Source organism: Leishmania martiniquensis, chromosome 26 (genome assembly GCF_017916325.1).
Source record: "Leishmania martiniquensis isolate LSCM1 chromosome 26, whole genome shotgun sequence".
NCBI classification, from domain to species: Eukaryota; Euglenozoa; class Kinetoplastea; order Trypanosomatida; family Trypanosomatidae; genus Leishmania; species Leishmania martiniquensis.
In genome coordinates, this window is record NC_090161.1 from 952,568 (window position 1) to 978,487 (window position 25,920).

General features: G+C 60.9%; 9 protein-coding genes across 9 annotated transcripts; all 9 read left to right on the top strand.

The window, feature by feature from the left end:
* Positions 1–323: 323 nt before the first annotated feature.
* LSCM1_04259 (uncharacterized protein) lies at positions 324–989 on the top strand (the record flags this gene model as incomplete). Its single annotated transcript, XM_067321771.1, has 1 exon — positions 324–989. The coding sequence occupies one exon, from the start codon at positions 324–326 to the stop codon at positions 987–989; it is 666 nt and encodes a 221-aa protein (XP_067178002.1).
* A 705-nt stretch (positions 990–1,694) lies between these two features.
* On the top strand, positions 1,695–2,780 carry LSCM1_04260 (uncharacterized protein; the record flags this gene model as incomplete). Its single annotated transcript, XM_067321772.1, has 1 exon — positions 1,695–2,780. The coding sequence occupies one exon, from the start codon at positions 1,695–1,697 to the stop codon at positions 2,778–2,780; it is 1,086 nt and encodes a 361-aa protein (XP_067178003.1).
* An 816-nt stretch (positions 2,781–3,596) lies between these two features.
* Positions 3,597–3,959, top strand: LSCM1_04261 (uncharacterized protein; the record flags this gene model as incomplete). Its single annotated transcript, XM_067321773.1, has 1 exon — positions 3,597–3,959. One exon carries the CDS (start codon positions 3,597–3,599, stop codon positions 3,957–3,959), a length of 363 nt encoding a protein of 120 aa, XP_067178004.1.
* Positions 3,960–4,651: 692 nt separating this feature from the next.
* Positions 4,652–5,332, top strand: LSCM1_04262 (uncharacterized protein; the record flags this gene model as incomplete). The annotated part of the gene is made up of 1 exon (XM_067321774.1): positions 4,652–5,332. One exon carries the CDS (start codon positions 4,652–4,654, stop codon positions 5,330–5,332), a length of 681 nt encoding a protein of 226 aa, XP_067178005.1.
* Positions 5,333–7,444: 2,112 nt separating this feature from the next.
* On the top strand, positions 7,445–12,007 carry LSCM1_04263 (uncharacterized protein; the record flags this gene model as incomplete). Its single annotated transcript, XM_067321775.1, has 1 exon — positions 7,445–12,007. One exon carries the CDS (start codon positions 7,445–7,447, stop codon positions 12,005–12,007), a length of 4,563 nt encoding a protein of 1,520 aa, XP_067178006.1.
* A 1,405-nt stretch (positions 12,008–13,412) lies between these two features.
* On the top strand, positions 13,413–13,844 carry LSCM1_04264 (uncharacterized protein; the record flags this gene model as incomplete). Its single annotated transcript, XM_067321776.1, has 1 exon — positions 13,413–13,844. The coding sequence occupies one exon, from the start codon at positions 13,413–13,415 to the stop codon at positions 13,842–13,844; it is 432 nt and encodes a 143-aa protein (XP_067178007.1).
* Positions 13,845–15,187: 1,343 nt separating this feature from the next.
* On the top strand, positions 15,188–16,645 carry LSCM1_04265 (uncharacterized protein; the record flags this gene model as incomplete). The annotated part of the gene is made up of 1 exon (XM_067321777.1): positions 15,188–16,645. The coding sequence occupies one exon, from the start codon at positions 15,188–15,190 to the stop codon at positions 16,643–16,645; it is 1,458 nt and encodes a 485-aa protein (XP_067178008.1).
* A 1,464-nt stretch (positions 16,646–18,109) lies between these two features.
* On the top strand, positions 18,110–19,561 carry LSCM1_04266 (uncharacterized protein; the record flags this gene model as incomplete). The annotated part of the gene is made up of 1 exon (XM_067321778.1): positions 18,110–19,561. One exon carries the CDS (start codon positions 18,110–18,112, stop codon positions 19,559–19,561), a length of 1,452 nt encoding a protein of 483 aa, XP_067178009.1.
* Positions 19,562–21,104: 1,543 nt separating this feature from the next.
* Positions 21,105–22,601, top strand: LSCM1_04267 (uncharacterized protein; the record flags this gene model as incomplete). The annotated part of the gene is made up of 1 exon (XM_067321779.1): positions 21,105–22,601. The coding sequence occupies one exon, from the start codon at positions 21,105–21,107 to the stop codon at positions 22,599–22,601; it is 1,497 nt and encodes a 498-aa protein (XP_067178010.1).
* Between the last annotated feature and the right edge of the window lie 3,319 nt (positions 22,602–25,920).

Sequence of the window (25,920 nt, forward strand, 5' to 3'; positions counted from 1 at the left end):
CCTCCCTCCCCTCCAAGGTTGCGTCCGCTAATGTAGCAGCCGTTTGTTGCGACGTGTCTTCAATACGCATCAGCTGCGTGGGCGATTCTGTGCGCTGACACGGTTTGCGTTTCCTTGCCGCTTGCCACGCTCGCGCACAGCGACGTCGGGCGTGTGTTGCTCACTTTTACTTACTTCTAATTCACTTCCACGCCCACTGGTGCTCTGTTTCTGCGCGTTTCCTGTCAGCGTCACTAACGCGAGTGCCTGTCGCCATCTGCTGCGGCCATGCCCGGTCGTTGGTGCAGCGCAGCACATACACACATCAGAAGCAGTAGGAAAATATGCCGCTAGACTTGGTAGGCAGACTGCACCGCACCGTGTACATCACGGGTTGCCCGGAGGACTCGCAAGAAGACTTGCTGCACATGCTGCTGAAGCGGTGTGGCGCGATCGAGGCGTGGGACGCCGTCGATGGCCGACTCATTGTCGTGCTCCAAAGCATCAACAGCGTCAGCAACGCTCTGACCTTCCACGGCTTGTCGTTTGTGGACTTGACGAAGAAAATTTGCGTGTGGAAAGCCACAGACGCGCCACCTGCTGAGGCAGCGCAACAGCTGGCCATTCAGGCAGGCTCTTCCACCACGGAAGCGGCCCCAGCAGAGGCCGCATCAACGGAAGAGGAGGACGCCCGCCGGGCACAGCGGAAGGAGCGGCGTGCAGCACTGCAGCAGATACTGAATAACGGAGCGGCCGACGTTGTGAACACCTCCTCGCCAGAGGGGCGACGCACAAAGATGACAGAGCTGTGCTACCGGCAGCTCAAGGCGCTCTGCGTGCTGACGGCTGCCGCCTTGAAGGATGCAAAGTTGGAGCTGCAGGAGAAGAGGGAGAATCTCGCACGACTGCAAGACCTCCTTCGCACTCAAGAGGCAGCAACCAAACGACAGAGGGAGGGGACGGCGGTGCTTGGCGAGGAAGAGCCGGCAAGGGCGAGGCCTCATGTGTAGCCTCCCCTCCCCTTCACGCACAGCCTTGGTGGCGTTCACCAGGTGAAACGTGCGGGGCGGGACGAGGACGGCGGGGGCACGCCACGTGACTTTTTCGGCCGTAAAGAGAGCCTCAGTACGGCCAAAGCGATGTGCCCGAAATGCCCTTGATGGAGAGGGAAGTGGTACGCGTGCGCATACCCGCTGATGCGCCATCCTGCAGGCCCCGTGCCCCCCACCCCCTAAGAAACGCAAAGCAGCACTGTGGGAGGTCTCTCAGCAGCAGCGGCAACGAGGGGGGCCGGCGAACTGCTCGTCCGGCCGCCCGCCACCCTCTTTTGGCCCCCCTCCCCTCTCCTCCCCTCTCACGCAGCGCCAGCACGTTGCCCTTTCATTTCCGCTGATGCGCCGTCCTGCAGGCCTCTGCGGCTCTTCTCCCCCCGTATGGCCTTCACCACCGACCTGTTCATCCTCTTCCTCCTCCCTTATACGCGTGAGCATCGCCCCTCCACCACTTTCTGGAGGTGTGTGCGGCGGTGACTCTCCGCGCCCACCCCCCTTTTCGCCTCTCCAATCGCTCGAGAGCGACGGCGGTCACGTGGGAAAGAGAAGGCTTCTCTGCTTCCACCACACAGTCCCCTTTTTGCTTTACTACTGTGGTCATGGGGACGCGTCCTGCGTGACGCACGGGGCCCCCCTCTACCATTTTCCTCTCCTTCCACAATCATGCGGCTGCATCGGCGAGGCCTGCCGCTCTTGGGTGTGACGGCGCGGCGCACTGCTGCCTCCGTTGGCTCCTCTTCGGCGTCTCCAGCTGGCGGGGTGGCAGCTTGGGGGCATGCGCAGACGTCCTTCAGCACCTACGCCCTCGCCGCCTCGGCTGGGATGCTCTACGCCCTCTTCTATTTTACGACTTACACTTACGTCCTGACCACGAATACGTCTCCGCACCACCACTCGCTCTTCTTCCACTTCCCGTGTGACATGGCGATCATCGAGAATAGAATCACACGCCGGCGGCGCATCGTGCAGGTGGTGCCGGAAGCTGCATCGCCGGGGCGGCCCTGTGACAACGGCCACGAAGAAGCGGGCCAAACCGGCTTAACTCACCCTCAGCCTGCCATTGCGGAGCGCCGGCTGCGCATCAACTCGATGCTGTATCGCGTGCTCCTCTACCTACAGAAGACAGAGTCTTTTGTCACGGTGGACGCGCAGGCAGAGATGTTACCTTTCCGCTTCATGGAGGGCGCGAGCAGCATCGGCAAGGACTCTCGCGCATCAGTAGGGTTCCTCCGAGAGGACCAGCTCTTACCTGACACCAATGACGACCGCGCGGGCACAGCGTCATCGCAGAGGTGGCGGTGGCTGCGGCCGGGCAGCGGCGCAACGAGACGGGCAGCGCAGCTACCGCAGCCTCTCCCCGGCTCCGGTAGCTGCGACCCAAACGCGGCGGCAGCATCGGCACCAACGCGGATTCTGCTCAAAAGCAGCGTGCGTCTGCGCGACGCGGTGAACGGCTACGAGAAGGGATGCAAAGGGGCCTACGAGCGCTTTGTTCAGCACGTCGCGCAGGAGAAGATCAAGCAGCGTTACCACGACTACGTGCTGGCGAGGGGCATGGCTGAGAACAGCGGCCTGCGCAAGGTTTATGCAGAAGAGCTGATCCGAAACGGTCTCCTGTCGGGTGACGGCGTGACCCTGACGGAGCTGGTGCCGGATGCGCAACAGTTCGCTCATGAGGTGTTTGAAGAGGTGAAGGCGAAATTTGGCGACGCCGTTATTGTTTACGAGTGCCTCGCCGCCGTGTGGTAGTCTCTTGGGCCAGCGAAGGGCGCCCTGTGCTGGAGAGGAAAATGGTGCTTGCGAGCGATCTGGACGCTGGCGTGGGCCTGGGCACGCGAGCCTGATGGCCAGATGCGAGGAGGGAGGGTATGCAGCGAGGCGGAGGGCGATCCCTCTGGCGGTTGCGCCTGTCCGCTGCGGCTGCTCCTGTTGGTGGTGCACGTCTTCTTCTCCCTGACTTGCTCTGCCAGCGGCTCAGCTTTTCCTCTCTACTGTGCTTCTACACGGAGGCGTGCGCAGTGCACCCATCGAGCGAGCCAGAGCGACGTCGCATGGGAAAAAGCAGCCGCATCATGGGCAGACGAAGGGGCGTCCGTGCTGCTTCAGGGCGCTAATGAGGACACACGGAGGAGGTTTTGCGAGCCGTGTTATCTCGGTTCATCCGCGTCGTCTACCCTTCCCTTTCACCGCCCCCCCTACACCTTCCTCGCACATATGGCCTCTGCTCTACTGTACGTGTGAAAGGGCGATCGAATGTACGCCTGTATGCGCCTTGAAGAGCGGAAGCCTTGACGATGTGCGCCTCCGCACCTTTGCCCTCGAGTCTCTCTCTTTTCTTCATCGCTGTGCCGCTCCCCCCGTCTTCTCCTCGCCCCAACTCTTTGTCTCTGTCCACCCTTTGCCTTGTCGCCACTGTCGGTCTCGCAATACTGACCGCTCTCATGGGGCGCCTTTGTGTTTTTCTGCGCATATGCGCCCCCGGTGGTCGCGGACGGATGGCGGCTCAGCCTTCACTTGCGCAGCTCTCCCTTCCGTGTGCGTGCGAGCGTGTTGGTGCAGGCGCACATGTTTCACACCGCCTTCTTAGCGGCCTCGAAGAAGCACCTGCGGCTGCGGTGCTGCCAATGCACGCGCCTCCTCCCATCGGAGCACTTCCCCAAGAAGAGCGGCCCTCTCCACACAATGGTGTGCGTGGACTGCAAGGAGATGTGCTTTGGCTGCGGGTTACGACAGCCGCGCAGCAGTTTCAGCGGCACCGACTCACATATATGCGACCGGTGCTTGGCGAGGCGACAAACGGCCAAGGTGAATGTGTACTTCCGCTACCCGCCCCTCAAGTATCGCGCCTGCCCATTCAGCGTGGATGAGGCGCGCGAGGAGCTCCGACAAGGGGAGCAAGAGCAAGAGCAGCCGCACATGCCTAGATAGCAAGCGCTGTCTTCGAAGCTGCCACGATCTCGGGCACAACTGCACGTGCGCCTCTGCATTCGCCCGCCCAAGGAGAGCGCACCTGTGTCTTTGCCGACTCGTTTCATTGGCTCCTCTTAAAAGCTCTACACCAAACCTCAGCTGCTCCGATGTGTGTGTGTGTGTGCGCGCGCACGCTCCTTGCTCAGCGCCTTCCTCTACTCCTAACCCCGCGCCTTGCAACCGCTGTGTGTGTCGCAGTGCGTATCTGGAAGGGAAGTAGTGGTGGCACATGCACCTTCAGCGAGTAGCGACGCACATTCGAATCGGCTCCCGGCATGGGTGCGCGCGACGGCTCTCTGCCAAACGCACAGAAAGGCACATCATAACTGAAGTGAAAGCGAATGTAGCGGTGCTGCTGCTGCTGCTGCGGTGTTGAGCATATTGTGTACGTTATAGTGAATGCCCCTTCGACTCCCTTCTCACATGATCTCTCTCTCGATTTCTGCACTGCTGCTGGTGCTGCTCTTGCGTTGGGCCTCTGATTCGACTGCGGCGATAGCAGTGTGACGAAGAGCAGGCATCTCGCGCATCGACGCTGGCTTGCGGCTTACTTACTGTCTTCCTGTGGTGCACCAGAAGCATTCACGAAGCCACGGCCACATACACCGCCCCTCCCCCTTCTCCCTCCCCCTCCCCCTCGCAAAGCTGCCATGACCGCAAAGACGGCAAATCCGAAGCCTTCGAAGATCTTCTTCTTCGTGCCGAATATCATCGGCTATGCCCGCATGACTGCATCGATCGTGGCGTACCTGGTGGCGCGTGACAACCCGGCGCTGTGCATCGCGCTTTACGCGGCCTCTTTTGCGCTAGACGCGGTCGATGGCGTTGCGGCTCGCGCATTGGATCAGTGCTCACACTTTGGCACCATCCTCGACATGCTCACCGATCGCGCCTCTACCGCTGGCTTCTTGGTGGTGCTTGACGGCGTGCTGCAGCCCATGCCGTACCGTTACACATTTCTTCTCTCCACGCTCCTCTTCCTCGACGTGGCGTCGCACTTCTGTCGCATGTACGCCTCCGTCTTTATTCGGAAGGACAGCCACAAGGACGTCTCCGACAGCATCTTCAGTCTACTGCGCGTTTACTACTCGAACCGCCGCGTGATGGGTGCCTTGTGCATTGGGCAGGAGTTCTCGTACATTTTTCTCTACGCCTGGGCAGCGTACGGGAGTGTCACGGTCGTGGGAAACGTTGCGCGGTGCGGCTTCGCGGTGTGCGCGTTGCCGTGCTTCCTCAAGCAGGTCGTCAATGTGCAGCAGCTTGTGGATGGCCTGTACCACATCGCTTGCGTGGATGCTCACGAGCGCAGCGCGCAAGGCAAATACGCCTAAGCGTTGCGTTGGCGCTGCTTGTGCGCATCCTGCCTACCACTTCCTCCCAGCCTCTGCACTCGAGAGCGCGAGGTTGCTGCATGTGAGGGTTAGAGAGATCGCTCGGTGGCGAGGCCTGCTGCCGCGACCACTGCCGCCTCTCTCGCTCTTGCTCGCTGTGCGCAGCAGTGGAGGAGTACGCGTGGGTGCGCCTCTGTGTCGTGTGGCTGTATCGGGTCGTGTTGGGTGTGTGTGTAGGTGTGTGTGTGCGTGTGTGTGTGTGTGGCAGCGATGATGGAGTTGTAGGTGACATCATGGGCGAATGCGGCGCTGGTGACGAGGAGGAGGAGAGGGCCAGAATGGCAGAGGAAATGGGGTGCATATGTGGCTGCGAAGAGTGACGATGACAGAATTGGTGTTGGTCTGTGGTCCACGGGAGGAAAGGGACCATGCTGGCGGCAGTGCTGGATGATGCATGGCGTCTCGTTGTTCCACGATTGTCGTACCGCGCCTCGTCGAGGACGAGGCGGGCAAAACTGCGATGTACGGTGACACGGCCCTCCTCTCCTTTCGACAGCGTCACACACCCTCCCGTCTCTCTCTCTATCCCCCTTTTCACTCACTCGTCGAGGCTGCCGGCTTGTCGCGCTGCCTCTCTGTCTCTTCGCTCCTCTACGGCGCCACTTCACGCTCTCTCTCTTCTCTCGAAACAGAGCGAAAGGCGTGCAAGCAGACTGGCGCGTCTGCTCATGGGCCTCTATGCATGCCGCACCGCTGCCAGTGGTGCTGTGGTGAGGCAGCCGGTGCATCGAGGAAAAGGGAAGAAGGGCGTATTGGCCCTTCTACGAAAGAGCTCCGAGTTGTGAGACGATCACGCGCATAAACGCACATCACACGACGAGTTCGCCGTCTCCCACCCCCTATGCATCCGTTGCCTCAGCAACTCCACCCATGCTCTCCTGGTGCTGAGGCAGGTGTGCTGGACAAGCTTAGTCGCGTGCTGGACATCCCAACAGGGCAACATTGGCGAAGTAGCTGCAGTGTGCCCACTTGATGTAGCAGCTGCATGTCGGCGCCCCGCTCACGGTTCCACGAGGGAGGCGCTGAGCTTCCTACTCATTGCTGCCGCAGAGGCTTGTTTGATGCACCGTATCGTTACCTTTTTTTTGAAGATGGACAGTGCGCACATTGGCGCGGCCTAGCGCGCTGCGACTCTTTCAACACATGCGCATCTACTCGCTACTCCGCCTACCTTTTGCCCCCCCCACCTCTCTCCCTTCGGCGACGCGGTTGTGAGTCAGCACACACGCCTCAGAAGCGCGCACATAGCATCGGCGTGAAGAGAAGCACGAAAGGACATTCAAGTCAAGTGAAAGTCACCTCATTTCACTAGGCCCAGCCACCAGCGAGCAGTCGTACCAAGACAGCACAGCAGCGACGCACATCTGAGGCGCACGAGGCAACGTGCCTGCACACCCTCTTTAGGATACTGTACTGCTCTACTGGAGCGCTTGTCTTCTCACGCCCGCCCTTCCCCTCCTATCAGCCCCCCTTTGCGCTCATCTCCACCCCCCTTCCTCACCCTACTTCCCTACACACGTCGTCGCTGGTGCGACCCGCGCCTCGGATACGGAGTTGTGCCGATCTACGCCCTCACTCCGACGTAGCATAAACGAAGCGAGAAAGCGCTTCTTTCTAGTCGCGGGAAGTGACGGCCACTGTTGACGCTGCCCCGGTGCTCTCAGCTCCTTTCTCTTCCTCCTCGTCACGGGGGCCTTATCAGTGACAACGCAAACGGCCTCGCCCGCTTTTGGGACGCTTCCGTCGGATCGTGAGTCGCCAAGCTGCCGTAGGCTGGCGTGGCGCTCAATTCCTTTTGCTTGCCCACTTATCTGTTGCCCTGGCACGTGGGCGTGTAGCTTCTAGGGCACTGCCCTCTGTCGGCGCGCGGTATATCTCGCTAACTCCTGCCTCCCTCCCCCCAAGCGCCGCTCTCCTCTCCTTTCCTGTGCGCTGTCTCGCGTGTGCGTCTCAGAGGCCCGCGTCGCTCTTCCCGCCTGACTGCTCTTCCGTTTTTCTGTCGCCCGCCTTTGCATCCCCTGTCGGGTGAACCTGTGCGGTGCCTCACCGACAATGGAGTCCCACGTGGACCCCGCTGATGGAGTGGCGGCAAAGCCGCCGATACACCCGCCCTCGGCTGTTAAGCGGAAGCTGGTGCGCCGGGCACCACCTGCTGCTGGTGGTGCGGCTGAAGACGCCGGGGGTGCTAGCACCGCCAGCAGTGGGGGACTAGCTTCCACCTCCACCGCTGCAGCGGCGACCACGGCAACGCAGACAGTCGGCAGCGAGGCGGAGGGAGACGCTCTCATTCAGCGTATTCGCCAGCTGGAGAGTGAGGGCGCCATGCTCTCGAACACGCTCACAAAGGTGTGCGAGGAGAATGGCCGCCTGTCCGGGCAGATCTCCGCCCTTGAAGAGAAGGTGCAGATGCTGGCGCATGAGCCGCACAAGGAGACGTCCGTGCTGCACTCGCTCTTCGAACCGGAGAAGGCGGGCTGGTTTGGCGGCTCAAAGTCCGCGGCACGGGAGCAGCTGGAGCAGCTGAGTGCCGCGCTGCTGTCTGAGTTCATGGCCTACAAGGCGTCGCATACATCCAGCAACGATGAGGTGCAGGCGCTGTTAGATGCCCTCCACAATGCACACCAAAATGCGCAGGAGCTGTCAAAGTTGGTGAAGGATCAGCAGCGGCTCATCAGCGGCGGCCCACTGGCGGTGGAGGTGCGCGTTGTACCCCTTGACGAGGGCGTCGATCGTGCTGCCGTCGTGCAGGAGCTGCAGGAGGAGCTGCAAAAGGCACGCGAGCAAGCAGCGCTGACGGAGGAGCAGTTGCGTAGCGCCGAGGCCGAGGTGCGCGCCATGAAGTCGGAGAAGTCGGCCACAGAGGCGCTGGAGCGCATCACTCATGAGCGTGATGCGCTGCAGGCGGCGCTCGTGGCGGCTCGTAACGCCTTCGTTGAGAAGGAAAGAGATGCGGAGCTGCAGACGCAGAGGGCCGCACAGTTGGAGAAGAAGCTGTTGGCCAAGGATTCGGTGCACACGGAAGAGGTGGATATGCTGCGACAGCAGCTCGCCAACTCTTTTGGCGCTTCCATGGCGTGCGGGCAGTGCGAGGAGCTGCGACAGGAGCTGGAGAAGGCAAGGCGTGACCTGGAGGCGTCACAACTAACAGTGCAGGAGCTGCGCCGCCAGATCTTGGAGATGACAGTAAAGCAGGAGACAAAATATAACGAGCTGGAGAAGAAGCTGGTCGAGAGCCTCGACCAACTGCAGGAGAAGGACCAGCAGCTACGCCGGTCCACCTCGATGGACGACTACGACCATCTCAAGCTGGAGCAGGAATCGCTGACGCGCGAGATCGATCTCTACAAGCAGCGTATTGCCTTTTTAGAGGCGAACCGCAGCGCCTGCACTGACACCGCTGGAACAACTGCGCTGGATGAGGAAAAGGTGCTGGAGGCGCTCAACGTCACGAAGGAGCGTATCTCGAAGCTCGAGTTCGAGCGAGATCAGCTGGTGATGCAGCTGCAGCAGGCGCAGACGCACGCTGTGTCCTGCGAGGAAGAGATGCGGCAGCTGCAGCAGCGCGCCGAGGATGACAAGCAGCGCGTCGCCTTCTTGGTGAAGAAGTGCGCCTCTCTTACGGCTGATGCGCGGAGTGCGACAGCACAGCTAGATACGTTCAAGGAGCAGTTTGAGAAGCAGTCGCTCGACCTCAAGCAGGAGAGACGCAACAAGGAGAGCATGGCCCAGCTACAAAAGCAGTTCGATGATCTGAACAAGGAGAAGAGGCTGCTCGAGGAACGTCTGGCGGCGACGCAGGTGGTGGAGGAGCGGCTTGTGAAGGCGAAGGAGACGATCGCGTACATGGAGTTGGCGCAGAGTAGCGCGATCAGCATGAGTCAGTTTGCGGAGCTGAGGGCGGAGAAGGAAAAGCTGCAAAATACGATGGAGCCGCTCGAGCGCCGGCTGGAGGAGGCGAGGCAGGAGATCGATCGACTCAAGGCCGTCACGGACGCGCAGCAGGCGATCTCGTCCACGCAAAATAAGAACGTGCGTGCGTGGCAGGACCAGGCAACGGCTCTCAGCGAGAGCGAGGCGAAGCTGCGCGACAAGGTCGCCGCTCTCACGGCGGAGAACGCGCGCCTCACGCAGCTGAACGCGTCACTGGAGCAGCAGATGAACGACATGCAGGACGGCATTAAGGAGATGGCGTTGCACATGGAGCGAGATCGCTCCAGCGCCAAGGCGGTCGCCGAGGCCAATGCACAAAAGCAAATACAAGCGCTCAGCGACGAGCTCGCACAGGCGAGAGCGACGATTGCCGAGGTGCAGGCGCGTGACGGGCAGTACGTCGCCGAGGGGCTTTACCAGTCCGTTGTTGCAGAGCGCGAGAGGGCTTTGGAGGACAGCAAGAGGCTTACCTTCGAGCTGGAGAAGCGCAAGTCGGAGATCTCAATCTACCGCCAGACAATCGCTGATCTCGAGCAGGAAAACGATGAGCGCGTCAAGGAGATCGAGGCGCTGCAGGACCGCTATCAGGGCGATCGTGCCTCCCTAAACGACCGCCTGTCGAAGGAGCAGAAGCGCATGGCGGAGCTGAGCAGCAACTTGGCAAGCCTGACGGAGCAGATATCCGCGTTGGAGGCGGCGGCGGCGAAGCACACGGCCACCATCGCGGAGCTGCAGGAGAGGAATGCGAAGCAGCAGCGCGTTTTCGAGGATAAGTGCCGCCGCGAAGAGGCCCTCAGCAACGAGATCAAACGCCTGAATGAGCACATCAGTGCCTTGCAGGAAACGGTGGCTAATGCCGGATCACACAGGCAGAGTAGCACCAACGGCAGTGCGCCCAACACGGCAGGGGCCGCAGCTGCTGCTATCGCCTCTTCGGTTGGACTCCCAGCATCCTCTATGGCACATTTGAGCGTTGCTGTGGCGCAAGCGGAGGTAGAGGAGAAGGCGGTGGAGCGCGCATCACCGTCGTCTTCTCCGAATCCAGCAACAGTGGCCGGTAACTCGCCGTTGCCGGAGCGCGCCGCTGAGGGTGCCGCAGCCTACGTTGCCCCTGCGGTGGAGCCTGTTGTGATCGATACCTTTCTTAAGCGCATCCGCGACCTCCAGCAGGACAACGACCGACTCACTATTGAATTGAAGCGCACGCAGCAGCAGCACAGCACCGACTCTGCGGAGGACCAGCGCATGATCTCCATTCTCCAGACGCAGATAAAGAACCGCATGTCGACCAACAGCCGTGCCGCCTATGAGGCTGAAATCGCCAAGTCTGCCGCGCTGAAGAAGAGCATTGAGGCACTGATGGAGGAGAACACGCAGCTGCGCAAGCAGGCCGGGGTGGCGCAGATCCCCGCAAACGTACCGGCGTCTGCATCGTCGGTCGCGGTGGCGGCGGCGCAGCAGATGGACGTGCTCCAGCTGCAGTCTCAACTGCAGGCTCAGAAGGCCACGTTTGACTTGGCGATGGAGGCGGCAGCGAAGACGGAGGGGACGTACAAGGCACGGATCGAAGAGCTGGAGGAGCAGCTTCACGAGTTGGAGTCGGCTGCTGCGGCTGTGGCAGCTGCGGGGGCCGGCACCGGGGGCGATATGGCCGCGGAGGGTGCTAGGAGTCCGTATTGTCAGCCCATGAAGAGGAAGGTGAAGAAGGTCAAGAAGAAAACGCTGGCGGAGCAGGTGGGTGCAACGGATGACGGTGAGGACATCCTCGCCACACCCCCTGAAGGCGGTTTGGTCGCCGGCGCTGCAGACAACTCGTCTCACGCGGAGCAGCTGCAGACGCCCTTGGAACCGGCGCATCCTGAAACGGCTCAACTCAAATCGGAAAACACGCAGCTCAAGGACACAATTGCGAAGCTCTCGGAGCAGCTGCGGCACGCGGCAGAGGACGTGCGGGCTGCGGAGGAGGACCTCAACACGGCACAGACGGCAATGGACGAGGAGCGACGCGATCTGCGGAGGCAAATAGACGTTTTGCAGGAGCAGTGCGCTCAGTGGCAGCTGAAGGCGCCCGAACCGCAGGCGTCGATGCCGTGGGGCGGCCACAGCGTTGCTCCAAATGGCGGAGTCAGCGCTGAAAGGGACAGCAGCGCCACCGCTGATTTGGAGATGCAGCTGCGCCGGTGCCAGGACGAGGTGGAGCGCCTGAAAGCCGAGAAGAGGGACCTGCAGCTTCAGCTCGAGCGGGAAGAAGCGCAGCGAAAGTTGCCCTCGTCGGCTGCGGCGGGGGCCGTGGCAATGGCGGAGAAGAGTGGAGCCGGCGATGTGCGGAAGTGGCAGCTGCAGCTAAAGCAGAAGGATGCGGAGATCACTGCGTTGGCCAAACAGCTTATGCCCACCAAGGAGAAGCTGGCCGAGTACATGGCCATGGCGGATCGCCTGGGGCTCCAGTACCCTTTCCCGCCGGAGCTGGAGGGCGCGACGGTGATGCGGCTCAAAGCGCTACGCTTGCCGGTAAGTGCGCGGGCGGCGTCCGCCCCGGCACCGACACAGCAACCACCCCGCAGAACTGCCTCAGGTGGAGCGGGCGACGAGGTCTCGCCACCGCCACGCGTGCCCCGAGCACGTCGCACAGGCGGCGGTGGTGGCGCCGCGCGGAGCGGAGACGAAGCTGCCTCTATCCGATAAGAGTGAGGGTTGCCAACTCAACGGCGAGCCGCTTCCTCATCAGTGTTGTACGCATCTTTCCTAACGGCCTCTCAAACGAGGCTCCACACTGACTGCGCATCGCGGAGAGCCAGCGCAAAGGGTCTCTCTCTCCCCCTTTGTCGCCTGTCCATGCTCGGCGCAGGCCGTACGATCCCGTGTGATGGTGCAGCGTGCCTCTATTGCCCCTCCCCTCCTCACCCTTCACTTCGCACAGCTGTAGGGCGCCGCGTACGCTCTACAGCCACTTCCTTTGCAGCTTTTGGCGGACTCTCCTCTCGTCTCACATGTGCGATCGCGTCCGTCATCACCACTGCCGCTTCTCTGCTTTCTCCGCTAATCATTTTGGTCCACGCGCACCCAAATGCTGTGCAGCACTCCCCCCTCTCCCCTCCCCCCTTCATGAGACCAATGCTGTACAGTAGGCTCTTTGCTTTCTTCCCAAATATTTTTTATTTTTCTGTTTCTCTCCATCTCCTCCCTCCGTCGTGGTCGCTGTTGGATGTGTATGTGCGCGTAGGCTCGTGGCGAATTTTCCTCCATCGCTACTCTTGTGTCTCTCGCTCTCCCCCCTTTTTCCGATGGGTGCGAACATCGGAGCGTTTGCATCGTCGGACGCGCCTGCCCATGCGTCGAGAGCGGCGTGGGTGGCTGGGCTTGTTCGCTCTCATGTGGCCACTTATGGCCTCTCTGCTGACCTACATGAAGGCGCAAGCGATCTTACAGGCCGCATTGCGATTGGAACGATGACGGCGCTGAAGTGGGCTTCCGTTTGCTGGCGGCGGTGCCTTTCAAACTCTTTTGATAAAACATTGCCTTGACCGCAACACAAGTACACATTGCACGCTCCTCTGCGGGCGAGGGCTTCTCCCTCCTCCTTCTCCCTTCTGCTCCCCTCGTTGCAGTCCTTCGTTCCTTTCTCTCTGTATGACGGATGACGCACACCATAGCTGAGCCAGCGTGGTATGCGTGTATTCGTTGTGGTGCTGTAGTGGGGGTGAGAGGGTGGGGCTGCGTTGCATGAAAACTTCAGTTCGCTCTGGTCTTGGTGACAGAGGTGCGGAGCGGGGGGAGGAAGGGGGGAGCAGAGGCACACTTGTTGGTGCGTGCGTTTAATGACCCCATGCTACACTGCAACTCTGCCGCCTTCTTTTTCGCAAATCGCAGCTTTCTCTTTGGATGAACGGCACAGTGGGTTTCTTTGGTGCTGTCGAACATCTTCGTTGCTGCACATACAGCAACCGCTCATCCCCACAAGCTCGTCGTCCTGACGCACCTCCGGCCACCTGTGCGAATACATAGGGGCAGAGGTACACGCAACGCTTCCCTTTTCAGCGTCCCTCTCTTAATCTGACTGCCTACTTGTCTTTGCTTCATCTCTCCGTGAATGAGTGCGGCGCACGAAGACTCGGCGCCGTGCGCCATTCCGTCTAAGCTTTGGCGCGAGTGTCTGAAGGAATATGACTACGGACCAGACAGGCCGAAGGGCGCCTGCGAGGCGCAGCGCACAAAGTTTTACGCCTGCGTCAAAGAATGGGTGGCTCGGACACAGAACAAGTCGTACTCGTATAAAAACTATGAGCTGCCGAAGTCATGCAGTCACGAGGCAGAGAAGTTGCATCAGTGCATGATGATGAACATGTTTGAGGTGAGCCATTGCCAGCGAGACATGGCGGTACTAAAGCGGTGCGCAGCGCGTGCCGACCCGGAGGTGCGGAAGTATCTGCATGATGACGAAGCGATTGTGGGCCTTGAAAACGACATTGAGGAGGCTGCTGGACTGAAGCGCCTCTGGTATAAAGCCATCGGCAAGCTTTAGTAGGCCCCTCTCGCTGCCACCATGGCGGGACAGTGTGTGAAGAGACTGCTGGCGTGGATGTGTGTAGGTGTGCGTGTGTGTGCATGCGCTTGGTTTCAGGTTTGCCAATGCTACAATGCGGCGCGTCGTGTCAACGGCTGTTGTTGGTATCACATGAAAGAGAGAGTCAGAGGAGAAGAGACACGGCGCAAGCTCATCGAAGAGCCTCCCATCCGCGGCCTTGGTGCAATGCAAGCACTACTGCGAGGGAGCTAGGGACACGGAGGGAAGGAGGGAGGGGGTTCGGGGAGGTAAGGGCAGCACGCCACATCGATACACGGGTGGGAGGTCCTTCTCACTCCGCTTCGGACACGAAAGCGCTATACTACGAGGGACGGTTACAATGAGAAGGGAGGGCGCAGTATGTGAAGCGAAGCTTTGCGCGAGACCCATATCCCCCACCCCCATTGGCGGTAAGGTTTACTTATTCCCCGCCTGCTGCCGCATGCCACCCACCCCTCGTCTTGTTCCACCTGGGATGGACATCTCAACACGCCTGCCTCTCCCCACTCTCCCACATGTTCCGCCTCTCATCCTTTTTCTTCTTTAGTTCGATTGTGTGCTGTCATCTCTGCAACCTCCACGGCGAGTGTGTGTTTTGGTGGGGGAGAGAGGGGAAAGGCGAAGGTGAAGGAGAGGCGTGAATGTTTGTGCGACATCGACACACGGACCAGACTGCTCCTCTCCTACTTTAACGTTCACGCACGCTCACACTCTCAGAGTCCAACAGACACCCGCCATCGCCCCTCCGTTCGCCCACCCAACACCCTCGACTGCTATTGGCTGCCCAACCGGTGCCGTATTGTAACGCACCCGCTCTCACGCATCACGGCACGCTAGGCGATTGCGCATCCATACACAGCCAACCGATCAGCTGAGCCAACGAGCAACAACAGGTGCAACGCCGTCGGCGCAGACGCACGGCCTGTGCGGCCGGTAAAGAGAGAGAGGAGGCCGTACCACTCTCACGCACTCGTCGCTGCACTGGCATACACACAGCCACACATACAAGCAGTCCGGCACGTTCCGACGGTGTGTGTGTGTGTGTGTGTGTGTGTGCACGCCTCCCTTTTTTTTTTACTCCCATTCCGTTCTGCTTTTCGACTGTTCGGTCACTTCGTTGGCACCCCTTTTCTGCTTCTTTTTTCTTTTCTCCGCCGAACTCCTCTTCCGTCTTGCCCTGATCTCTTCGGTGGGGACTCCCCCCTTCCCCTTTGCTGCCGCCTAATCCTGCCAGCGCCGCCGCATTTCTTCCCCCCTCCCTTCTCCGCCTGTTCCCTGCCTTTACCTCTGTCGCAAAGGCGATGGAGACGAGTATGAGCACCGGTGCTCTTCTGACACCCGGCGCGCTGTGGCAGGACGAGACAGCTGTCTTCGTATGCAGTGGCCGCCGCTGTGGGCGCCGTTTCAACCGGCTCTTCTGCCCTAAGCACCACTGCCGATGGTGCGGTTGCGTGTACTGCGATACCTGCGCGCCGAAGCAGGCAATGCACAATCGGCAGCTGCTGCGCAAGTGCAACCGGTGCCGGCTACCGGTCGTCTTTCGGCATTCGTGGAACCCGCGCACGCAAGCGATGGACTGTACCCCGTTTGAGTACATCCTTTCATACCTGACACCGCGCAGCATCACGGCGCTCCTGCAGAGCTGCTACACGATGATGTCCGAGTTCCCGGTGTGCGGCTACCCGTTCTACGACTCCATCAAGCAGCGCTTTCCCTCCTTCTACCCTGGTGCACAGATCGGCCGTGGCACGTTCGGCACGGTGTTCAAGTGCGAAGACCGCTCCTCGGCGGATCGCAAGCGCGCTATTCTCAAGTGCATTAGTAAACGCACAAACTTGACGTACACGCGGTGGATTGGCGCCCTCACGGAGCTGCGCATATTGGAGGCAGTGAATCACCCCAACGTGGCGCACCTTATCGGCGCCTTCCAGACACGCGAAGACTTGGTGATTGTGATGGAGGCCGGCGAGGGCGGAACGGCGCGGCGGGCGGCGGCATGCGTGCGAGAGTACGGCCACGCTGCCGAGGAGGCTTTCGCGGCGAACATTATCGAAGGCGTCGCCGCCGGCCTTGACTACCTCTACCGGGAGAAGCACATCATCCATCGCGACATCAAGCTGGACAACATCGTATTGTCGGCGGACTACAGCACGCCAATGATCATCGACTTTGGCCTTGCCGAGTTCGTTGTCAACGAGGAGGAGCAGTGGTATGTGGTAGGCGGGACGCGCAATTACGCCGCGCCAGAGAGCATCGCTGCCGTGGCGAACGGGCACGTTGATATGAAGGAGCCTGGGATCACGATGCACAAGGGCGATCTCTTCAGTCTGGGCGTTGTCGCCTACTGCCTTCTCTCCGGCCATCGACCTTTTCACAGCAAAAGCTTTGACAAGATGCACGAGGAGATGCGGCGCGGCGTCATCTGCTCTGGCCCACTGTGGGACGGTGTCTCCAGCGACGCGCGGGAGCTGGTGCAGGCGCTCCTGTCGTACGACCCAGCACAGCGTCCCGACTACGCTGCCATCAAGGAGAACGCCTTCATCATGGCCCGCGCTGCGGGGGTGAAGTCGATTCAACTGCAGCGGAATGCGCGACTCCTTTTGGACGAGGAGGAGACCCACGCTGAATGGGTGGCACTTGAGCCGGCAGACGTGAGGGAGGCGGCGGACGAGGGGGATAGCGAGGTGCTGCTGCCGCTGACGACTCCCCAGCGGTGGTACCACGCCTACCTGCCTCGCTTCTCCCTCCTGCGCCTGTGACGCGCCTTCTCCCTCTCCCGCCTATTTTCTCTTCTTTTTGCCGTTGGTTTCTTTTGCCATGTGGGGATGCCCACCTCCACCCTGCGACGTGGGCGGTTGCTGTTGCTTGCAGTCATGTGTACTGAGGCGGTAATCTTTCGATTATCGCAGCTGCGTCTTTGCGCTGATGCCTCGGACGTGGCTTGGCGTCGCACCAGAAGCCGCCGCCTCCCATTCCGCGAAGGCATTCTCCGTCGATAGCTGAAAGGCGGAGAGGGTGCACAGCCTCCGCGGCCGACTCTTACCTTCGCATCCCTGTACCGAGACGGTGGCGCCCGTTGAGCATGGCACGGCGCGTAGACGCATCACTTCCTCACAGGCCTGCCCTGACCACTGCTCTCCTGAGGTGTCCGTGAGATCACGTCCTGGGCTCTGAGCATCTTTTGTTCCTTCTTTTTCTTCTCTCCACACGGCCCCTTCCCCACCTTCCCATTCTACTTGGATCCACACTCTCACGTGCCGTCGGCAATGATCGAAGACGTGATTGGGTGGCACCTCTTTTTTTCCCCCTCCCCGCTGCTCGACACATCTTTGCGGACTAATGAGGTAGCGTAGAGGTGGGGGCTGGCGCGTATCGGTGGGGCACGTCCCTCTTCCATCTTCTCCGCGTAACACCTGACAGGAGGAAGACGAGGATGCAGTCGTCGAACTGACCTGCATGACATACCTTTCTCTACCCACGCACACATCAGCACAGAGAGACAGCCGATCTCTCTCTTCTCGTGTGACTGCAGTCCCATACACAACTCGTTGGACAGCGAACGAGACCGTCATGATGCCTCTAGACGGATTCACAAGTACCCTCGCAGCATAGCAGACGCGTGATCTTGAGTGTGCAGACGCCTGCGTCCACACGGTGCCGCTCTTGTGCGATGAAGTGCTCCTCTACAAGCGGAGCAGCACCTAAACACACACCTACACACAGACACATACACACAAAGCGCAACATATGCATACACGTGCACATTTCCGCTAGAGAGGAACATGTGCCTATAAAGATCTTCTCACTCACCCAGGGTCTAGTGCGTACGCACATACGGCGAGTGGTGGGTGCAGATAGTCACCAACACAAGCTTACCCTTCACCTGGTGCGATTCAGGCGCGCACCAGCGCATCGACCAGGCACAGACACACAGAGGTTACACGCACCTGCATCACGTACAGATCCGTTTCCCACGCAGCCGTGCGGGCTTACATCTCTCTCCCCTTTCCTGCACACACGCACGTGCCCCTACAATTGCTCTGCAATACCCCTTTCCCCGCCCCTCTCCTTGTCATCCATCGGGCCTGTCTCGACTGCGCATCAGCGCACTCTCTTCCTTTCGCTCACAGCTGTTTACTACGCCCCCGAGGGTGCCAAATACACGCACACACACACACACACACAGATAGACACAGAGGGAGGCAGGGACGGAGGCAAGCAGAATGGAAGCCGTGCAGCTCGCCAAGAGGGTTCTGGCCGCCGATGGGCAGCCGTTCGCGATCCTGTCGCTCGCCCAAGGATTTGCGCCTGTGACGGCCGAGACACCGGTGCGAGAGGCGCGCCGCAGCTACATGCGTCTCGCCGGAGCGATTCATCCAGACCGCCTTCAGGGCAGCTTCGACAAGGCCACCGAGGCGTTTCAGTGTTTGGTGCGCGCATTCGAGTGCTTTGCAGATCCCAAGTTGCGCAAGCAGGCCGCCGCCGCTGCACAGAGGCAGAGAAAGGCCGAAGCTGCGCGGCCGCCCTCCGACAAGGCGGGCCCGTCGGGGTCGCGGGAGTTGAAGAAGAAGCGGGAGAAGGCGAAGCCCAAGTCGAATGCTGCACCGGCCTTGAAGAAACAAAGAAGGCCTCCCGGCAGCAAAGAGGAGGAGGATGCGGGCGCGGATCTCTCCAGCGGGGAGGATCGCGAGACGGAGGATGGCGCCTCGGAGTCGTCGGCGACGGACGAGGAGGCGTGGGAGCAGTGGGCTGCCGCCAAGAAGGAGCCGGAGGTTTCGTCGAACCGCACCCCCATCGGGCATCCACGGGTGGGCGGACTGTACCAGCCGACCACAGTGGGGTGCCCCAGATGCCGCTCCCTGTGGGAGCCGGATTCGCGGCCACAATACTCGCTCTTCATGGGTCATTGGTGCAAGAAGGTGCACTGCCAGCTGTGCCTCTTTCAGTTTGGCTGCGCCACGGCGCTGCATGGCTGCCCGCATTGCAGTACACCGTTCGACTACGACGTCTCCATGTACGATGCAGTACAAACATGCCAGCGATGCAGGAAGCAGTTTGGTTTCCCCTACTACCCCGTCAGTCAGCACCTCATCGACCTGCTCGCGCTGGAGGAATGGCGAGAGCGCATGGATCGGGAGAAGGCTAATGCGCGGGAGGCCCGCGCGCGAGCGCGGCACGGTGGCGGCAGCGATGAGGCGATCGCTGCAGAGGAGAAGAGGCAGCTGCTTCTTGGGACCTGCATCATGGAGGAGGAGTGCCCCTTATGCCATCAGCGTGTTAAGAGCAAGCATCGAGCACACGTGGAGGCGTGCATGATCAAGACACCCAAGGAGCTGACTAAATCCACTGGGAAGTCTGCCAAGTTGACGACAAGGGCTCCGCAGTCAGCGGACAAAATCGTCAAGGCTTCCGTGCCCAGAGCTGCCAAAGCGACGGCGAAAGCAGCGCCGAAGGCGCCACGAGCAGCGGTCAGTAGGGGGACGGCGGCGCCGCCGGCACGACGCACCATCTCCGGACCCTCCACCGGCAAGAGGACGACTTCAGCCTCGCAGAAGCGCAAGAGGCGACGCAGCGATTCGGACTCCTCGGAAGAGGCGGAGTCGTCATCTGAATCGAAGACGGACACCATCTCCTCAGAGTCGAGCTTCTCCGCTGACGAAGACGACTCTGATTAGCAGCAGTAATACACGAAGGAGGAAGGCCAAAAAAGCGGCTGGGGGCTCGCATGTTGAGGTCTCGACCTCTTCGGGTGGCCTTGCTCATCTCGTATTGTGACGCCCATACACGCGCCTGTGTGTACCTCATGCTGTGTTTGGCTGCAGAGCTTTCGGCGATACGCACATAAATATATGTGTGCACAGAGGTTGAGGTGTGGCTACCGCCCAGCTAAAGCGTCGGGAGGGGTGGGGGGAAGATGGTCTTGCGAGTCGATCCGGGTACCTTGCTGCCTTTCTGAAGAAACCGCAGCGACTCCAGCCTAAAGTCTGGCATGGCTGGAAGGGCTTTGTTGTCGGAGACAAGACTGGAGCCGGCACTATGCTGCGGACGCCTCCAACGATCACCTTGCTTACACCCGTCCGCGATAAACGTTGCCGGCAACCTGACAATTATACACATCCGCTGACGATTTGTCGATCCTGAGGAGCGTGAGGCCATGCGGGAGGGCGACGCGCCCTTGCAGCCACGTGCGGTCGACAGCCGCCCTGCGGCGTCCTGCCGCCACACGGCGTGATGGGGTGCGGCGGGTGGGAGCGACGGGGGACGACGCACGAGACGGGCGGAGGGAGCGGGGCCCGCGGGTGCGCTGACCTGAGCGTGGGCGCCCTCCTGCTGAAGGGCACCCGGCATGCGCCTCGACACCGCCGCGTAGCGACCGGACAGCAGGGGCGGCCGCTTGCGCACCGGAGGCGGCCGCAGCCCGCAGCCCGCAGCCCGCAGCCCGCTTGTGCGAAGGCATGCCGCGCGCCCGTGCCCGTGTGCTGCCGAGCGCGCGGCGGGCATGTGAAGCGGATACGAGGGAAGGGCGGGTGGGTCGGGGGTGGGGGCAGGATGGGCCTGCGAGGCACGTGCACCGATTCCGCGGCAGGAGGGTCTGTCGTGGAGGCCCCTTATTCAGCCGTAGGGCTGCTGCTGCAGGTGTGCAGCGGCTGTCTGTGCATTCACATATCCGCTGACGTGCTCGCGGTGCAGGGGACGTGGGCACGGTTGGCGTGATGGCGATAGCTGCATAGCTCCTCTGCTGAGCTCGTGTTATTGGACTTTCCGTTCGCACTGCTTCCCAATGAAACTTTGCTGTCGAAATTTCTGTCGTTTCTGCTCTTCCTGTCCTTGTGCTCTCTGCTCACATGACTTCTACCGCAACTCGATGGACTCGCTCATCCCCTCACTGACCATCGTGTCGTTTGTTCTCTGTGAAGGAACAATCTGCCGAGGACTCGCTCACTTGTCTCACTCTCACGCCGTCGATCGCGCAGTCATCGACTTTTCTGAGTTGCCGGCTCGATTTCTGATTGCTGTGTTGCGCTTCTTTTTTTTCACTCTCCCATATTCGTCGGTAGTGTGCTGCTGCGCTTGTACGCTTGCGACCGCTCTCCCAGACGACGCCGAGGCACGCGTCATCGTTCGTAGTTAGCGGTGCAGGCACGCGCACGGAGCCCCGCGCTGGGTGAGATTCTGTGGTGTGCGCCGCACACGTGACGCACGCACTGCAGAGGCGAAATGCCGCTCACCGCGGAGAATTTGGCCCTCGACGCCAGCGCCGCGGCGCTCGCCGCTAACATCGATGAGATCGAGGAGAAGAGCGTGGGGACTGCCCTGAGGCCGGCGTCGCGGAGCGTAGGTGAGGTGGAGCGCATGCTCCTCACCGAGCGCGGCGATACGTCAGTGCGGCCGCCGAAGTGGGAGCCGCTGAGCAGCTCTGCGGTGTTCGACGAGAGCGGGAAGGCGCGCCCGGACGTGGTGCGTGAGCATTTCCAAAAAGAGGGGCTGCTGCACGAGGCGGATGCCTTGGCGATCATCACGAAATGCGCGCTCATTTGGAAGGACGAGCCGAACGTGCTGCTCCTCGATGACCCGGTGGTCATCGCCGGCGATATCCACGGCCAATTTTACGATTTACTGAACCTCTTCTCCATTGGCGGGGATCCGTCGCATCAGAAATATATTTTCCTGGGCGACTACGTCGACCGCGGGTGCTTCGGCATGGAGGTGATTCTGCTGCTCATGTGCTACAAGATCTGCTACCCTCGCACAATTGTCATGCTGCGCGGCAACCACGAGAGTCGCCACCTCACGGCATACTTCAATTTCAAGCGCGAGGTGCTGTACAAGTACTCCATCGCCGTCTACAACGCAATGATGTCTGCATTCGATTGCCTGCCGCTTGCGTGCGTGGTCAACAATCGGTTCCTCTGCGTGCACGGCGGCTTGTCGCCAGAGCTGAAGCGAATATCCGACGTTAGCGCGATTCATCGTTTCCGCGAGCCGCCGTCGTCGGGACCGATGTGCGACTTGCTATGGTCCGACCCGCTGGACGAGAAAGAAGAGGACCCTGCGGCTCCGCAGATGTTTCTCCCCAACACGACTCGAGGCTGCTCCTACGTTTACAGCAACGCCGCTGCCTGCAATTTCTTAGAGGAGAACGGCCTCATCACCATAATACGCGGCCACGAGGCCCAGAATGAGGGCTATCACCTCTACAAGAAGACCAACAAAGGGTTTCCCGCGGTCATGTGCATCTTTTCGGCGCCGAACTACTGTGACACGTACGACAACCGCGCTGCCATCGTGATGCTGAACCGCAACATCATGAACATTCGCCAGTTTAACAGCAGCCCTCACCCCTACTACCTCCCGAACTTCATGAACGCGTTCACCTGGTCGCTGCCGTTTGTAGAAGAGAAGCTGCTAGACATCTGCACAAACCTCCTGCACTTCATCGATTTGCATGAAGACGAGTTGCTTGAAGACAGGGCGGAGACGGTGACAGCACTGGCGACGACCGTACCGGCGCAGGGGGCGAGCACGGAAAGCGGCAGCGGCGGCACATCGGTACAGCAAAGCGAAGCCATCCGCCAAAAAATAGTCGCCATGGGGAAGGTCTCCCGTATGTTCCGCGCCTTGCGCGAGGGTGGCAAGAGCAGCGATGGGCTTCAAGGACAGGTGGAGGCCCTGCCGTCGAAGGATGATCTGCCTCCTGGCACGAGTGGTGTCTAAGCCGCTATCCGCGACTCTCAGGAATCGAGGGAGATCGACAGCGCCAAGGAACGCTTGAAGGCCTTGTCCATCGGTGGCGTCCCTGGACTGGAGCACCATGCGGTAACCAATGCGCTCAGGGCCATCTCCTTCCGCGCAAGCAGCGGGTGCGTTATAATATCGTCCCCTGGAGCAGTGCGGCGGTGATCCGGCAGACATCGGGACATCCGATCCTGGCCCAAATCTATTTTGCGCGTGATCGCGTGCATGGGAGGGTGGGGCACTGGCGAATTACCTGGATGCTGCCTCCCGCCCCCCTTCCTGACCCGTCCCTTTCGGCAGCTGACACCTCACCTGCTGCAACCGCTCATTTTTTTCCCAGTCTGTCTTCGCTCTCTCAGCTCATTATTTCCTCTGCTGCATGCGGCCTTATCCAATCACGGACATGCGGGGCGGGCAGGCGCGACGTCAGCGAATACGCAGTTGTTGGTGTGAGGTGAGGTGAGTGAAGGTGTGTGTGTGTGTGTGCCGCGATGGACGTGTACCACTGCACGCGCAGTGACGCGGGACACGTCTGGCGCATAAGCCAGTCCATGCGCCTCGCCACTCTCCTCTCGCTTCGCCTCCTCCCCCCTTCCGACGTGCCTCTTGAGCCCTTTCTTCTGTGGATGGGGTAGTCACCCGTCAGATTTCTTCTCTTTGCATTCGCGTTGGCTGCGTTTCACTTCTCGATTTGAGGCGGGCCTTTCTCGAGTCGTCTGCGTAGATGCCCGTGTGAGCATCTGGCTGAGGGCTGAGCCGCTTGCTTGCGAGCGCATGCGTGCGTGTGTCTCTCTTCACCCTCTGAAGTGATGAGAAGAAGATACTCAGCTGTGGAGAGGATGTGAGGAGAGGAGTGAGTGTGCGCCTTCGAAGTGGACTGTTGCGCGCCTGCGTCAGCGTCCACGCGTTCCCATTTCAATTTCTTCGTCCCCTTCCATGGGCGTCCCATTCCCCGAGGAGGTGAGGGCACCTCAGCGAACACGGCGTCTTGAGGGTACAGTGCCACGCCTTCCATGTGGCGAAGCCGTAGAACTCTCCGTTGCTGCCACTGTCTAACCACTGCAGGTGGCGACACAGGGCTGGGCGCCGAAGAAGCGACAAGGTCGGAGGAATCTTTCGCCTCTGATGTCGGCCGTCAGGTCCTTGATGATGTTTTCTTGATGTGGTCTGCGGCGGTAACCGGACCTGCACCATCCACGTGATGGACAGGATCTCATCATACGTCGAAGGTATCCCACGTGGGCATCACTGCCCTACGCATATGGTGGGCCCAAGTGTTCCCAAGAGGAATGCACAAGGAGGCGGCCAGCATCACGGAACGCCGCGTTGAGGCGACCTATGAGGTGAGTGGATGGGATGGCAGGGCTCAAGGCAGGGGCCACGCCCAGCTCGACGCGGGCGGCGTATTAGTGCTGCGCTCTTCTCTGCCGCGAATTCGGACGCCACGTTCGGCCACCGGGACACCATCATCTGCTGAGTAGCGTTGCAGCACTACCATTTTGTGAGACCGAGTGAGGGCGACAGCGTGCATACGTTGCCGAGAGGAATCACTAAACATTTTTTTCTGTGCGTTTACCACCGTGTTCTTCCATTCAGCTTCTGTCCCCCAGCAGCCCCATGCACTCTCACGCATGCACCCCACTCCGTTCCAGTTCACCGTAATGCCAGTGTTGCGCAATACGCCGAGTGGCCCACGAGGTGCCTTTAAAGAAGCCTTTAGGCACCCCGCAGTTGTCAGAATAAGGGACAAAATGAAGAGAAGGGTGAGTGTGTGTGTGGGGGGGAGGGGGGCGGTGGAACTGAGCGGTTCATCGTGAGACGAGGGCTGGGGGAGGGCTGGGCTCCATCGGGTTGACGTCTTTCATTGCATTCGCCTGGTACACTACTTACCCTCTAAATCAACGAGGATGAGCTCAAAGTAAAGGGATCCTTTCGCGCTTCTGTGGAGGCCCAGTTGTCCTCGCAGAGAACCCATCGAGAGCGCTGCGAAGCGTGTGCGTCGCCGGAGATGACCCCGCTGAGAGTCACCGTTGCTAGAAAGCTCCCATCGCACCGACTACCGAACCATGCGCCATCCGCTTCTCTGGTATCCCTCAGAGAAGTACGCACGTGTGCCTCTGTATCCCCACCGAACCGTCATGTCGTTCATCTCCGAACAACGGCACACCGGTCAAAGACGCCAACAGCATGTGGAATAGGGCGGGTGCTGCCGCTGCTCACCGTTTCGCTACACGCGACTGCCTCCGACAACGAAAAATAGAGATGATTGCTTCCTCTGCAGGCGCCATGTCCCTTCTGGCTCCCTTCCCATGGCGCTCAGCACGCACCCTGCGGTGCTAAAGGAGGGCGCACTGCGACATGCTCAGCCGTGAAATCGTTGCACTAGCGTCTCGGCGCGTGAACGCCTCTCACCTCTGTCTTTTGGTGATCACGAGCTGGGACGCCTCGACACGGCCGACAGGCTTGCAAGGCCGGCGATGGCAGAGGTGCCGAGGCTGGCTGAATGGCTTGCCGACGTGATCGCTGGTGCGCGACGCCGCGGTCTGCACCCCCGTCAGCGCGCGATACGGGGTGCAACAGGCTGAGCCGTGAGGGCTCCCTGCCACTGCCTGTACGCGGGATGGGACTCTCCGACGCGGTGATGTGCTCGGTGTGCTGCGCGGGGACGGGCGGGGTGCCCTGGCCCGGATACACGCCTTGCGCCACTTTCTGGCGGTGCACGCAGTGGTCTCACTACGCACATCCGACCGGCGCTGTATGCACGAGCGCCGCCGGGTGTCAGCCGCTGGGCCTGTGTGCCGCCCTGAGGGGCGTGCGGCGATGCGGGAGGGCGACGCGCCCTTGCAGCCACGTGCGGTCGACAGCCGCCCTGCGGCGTCCTGCCGCCACACGGCGTGATGGGGTGCGGCGGGTGGGAGCGACGGGGGACGACGCACGAGACGGGCGGAGGGAGCGGGGCCCGCGGGTGCGCTGACCTGAGCGTGGGCGCCCTCCTGCTGAAGGGCACCCGGCATGCGCCTCGACACCGCCGCGTAGCGACCGGACAGCAGGGGCGGCCGCTTGCGCACCGGAGGCGGCCGCAGCCCGCAGCCCGCAGCCCGCAGCCCGCTTGTGCGAAGGCATGCCGCGCGCCCGTGCCCGTGTGCTGCCGAGCGCGCGGCGGGCATGTGAAGCGGATACGAGGGAAGGGCGGGTGGGTCGGGGGTGGGGGCAGGATGGGCCTGCGAGGCACGTGCACCGATTCCGCGGCAGGAGGGTCTGTCGTGGAGGCCCCTTATTCAGCCGTAGGGCTGCTGCT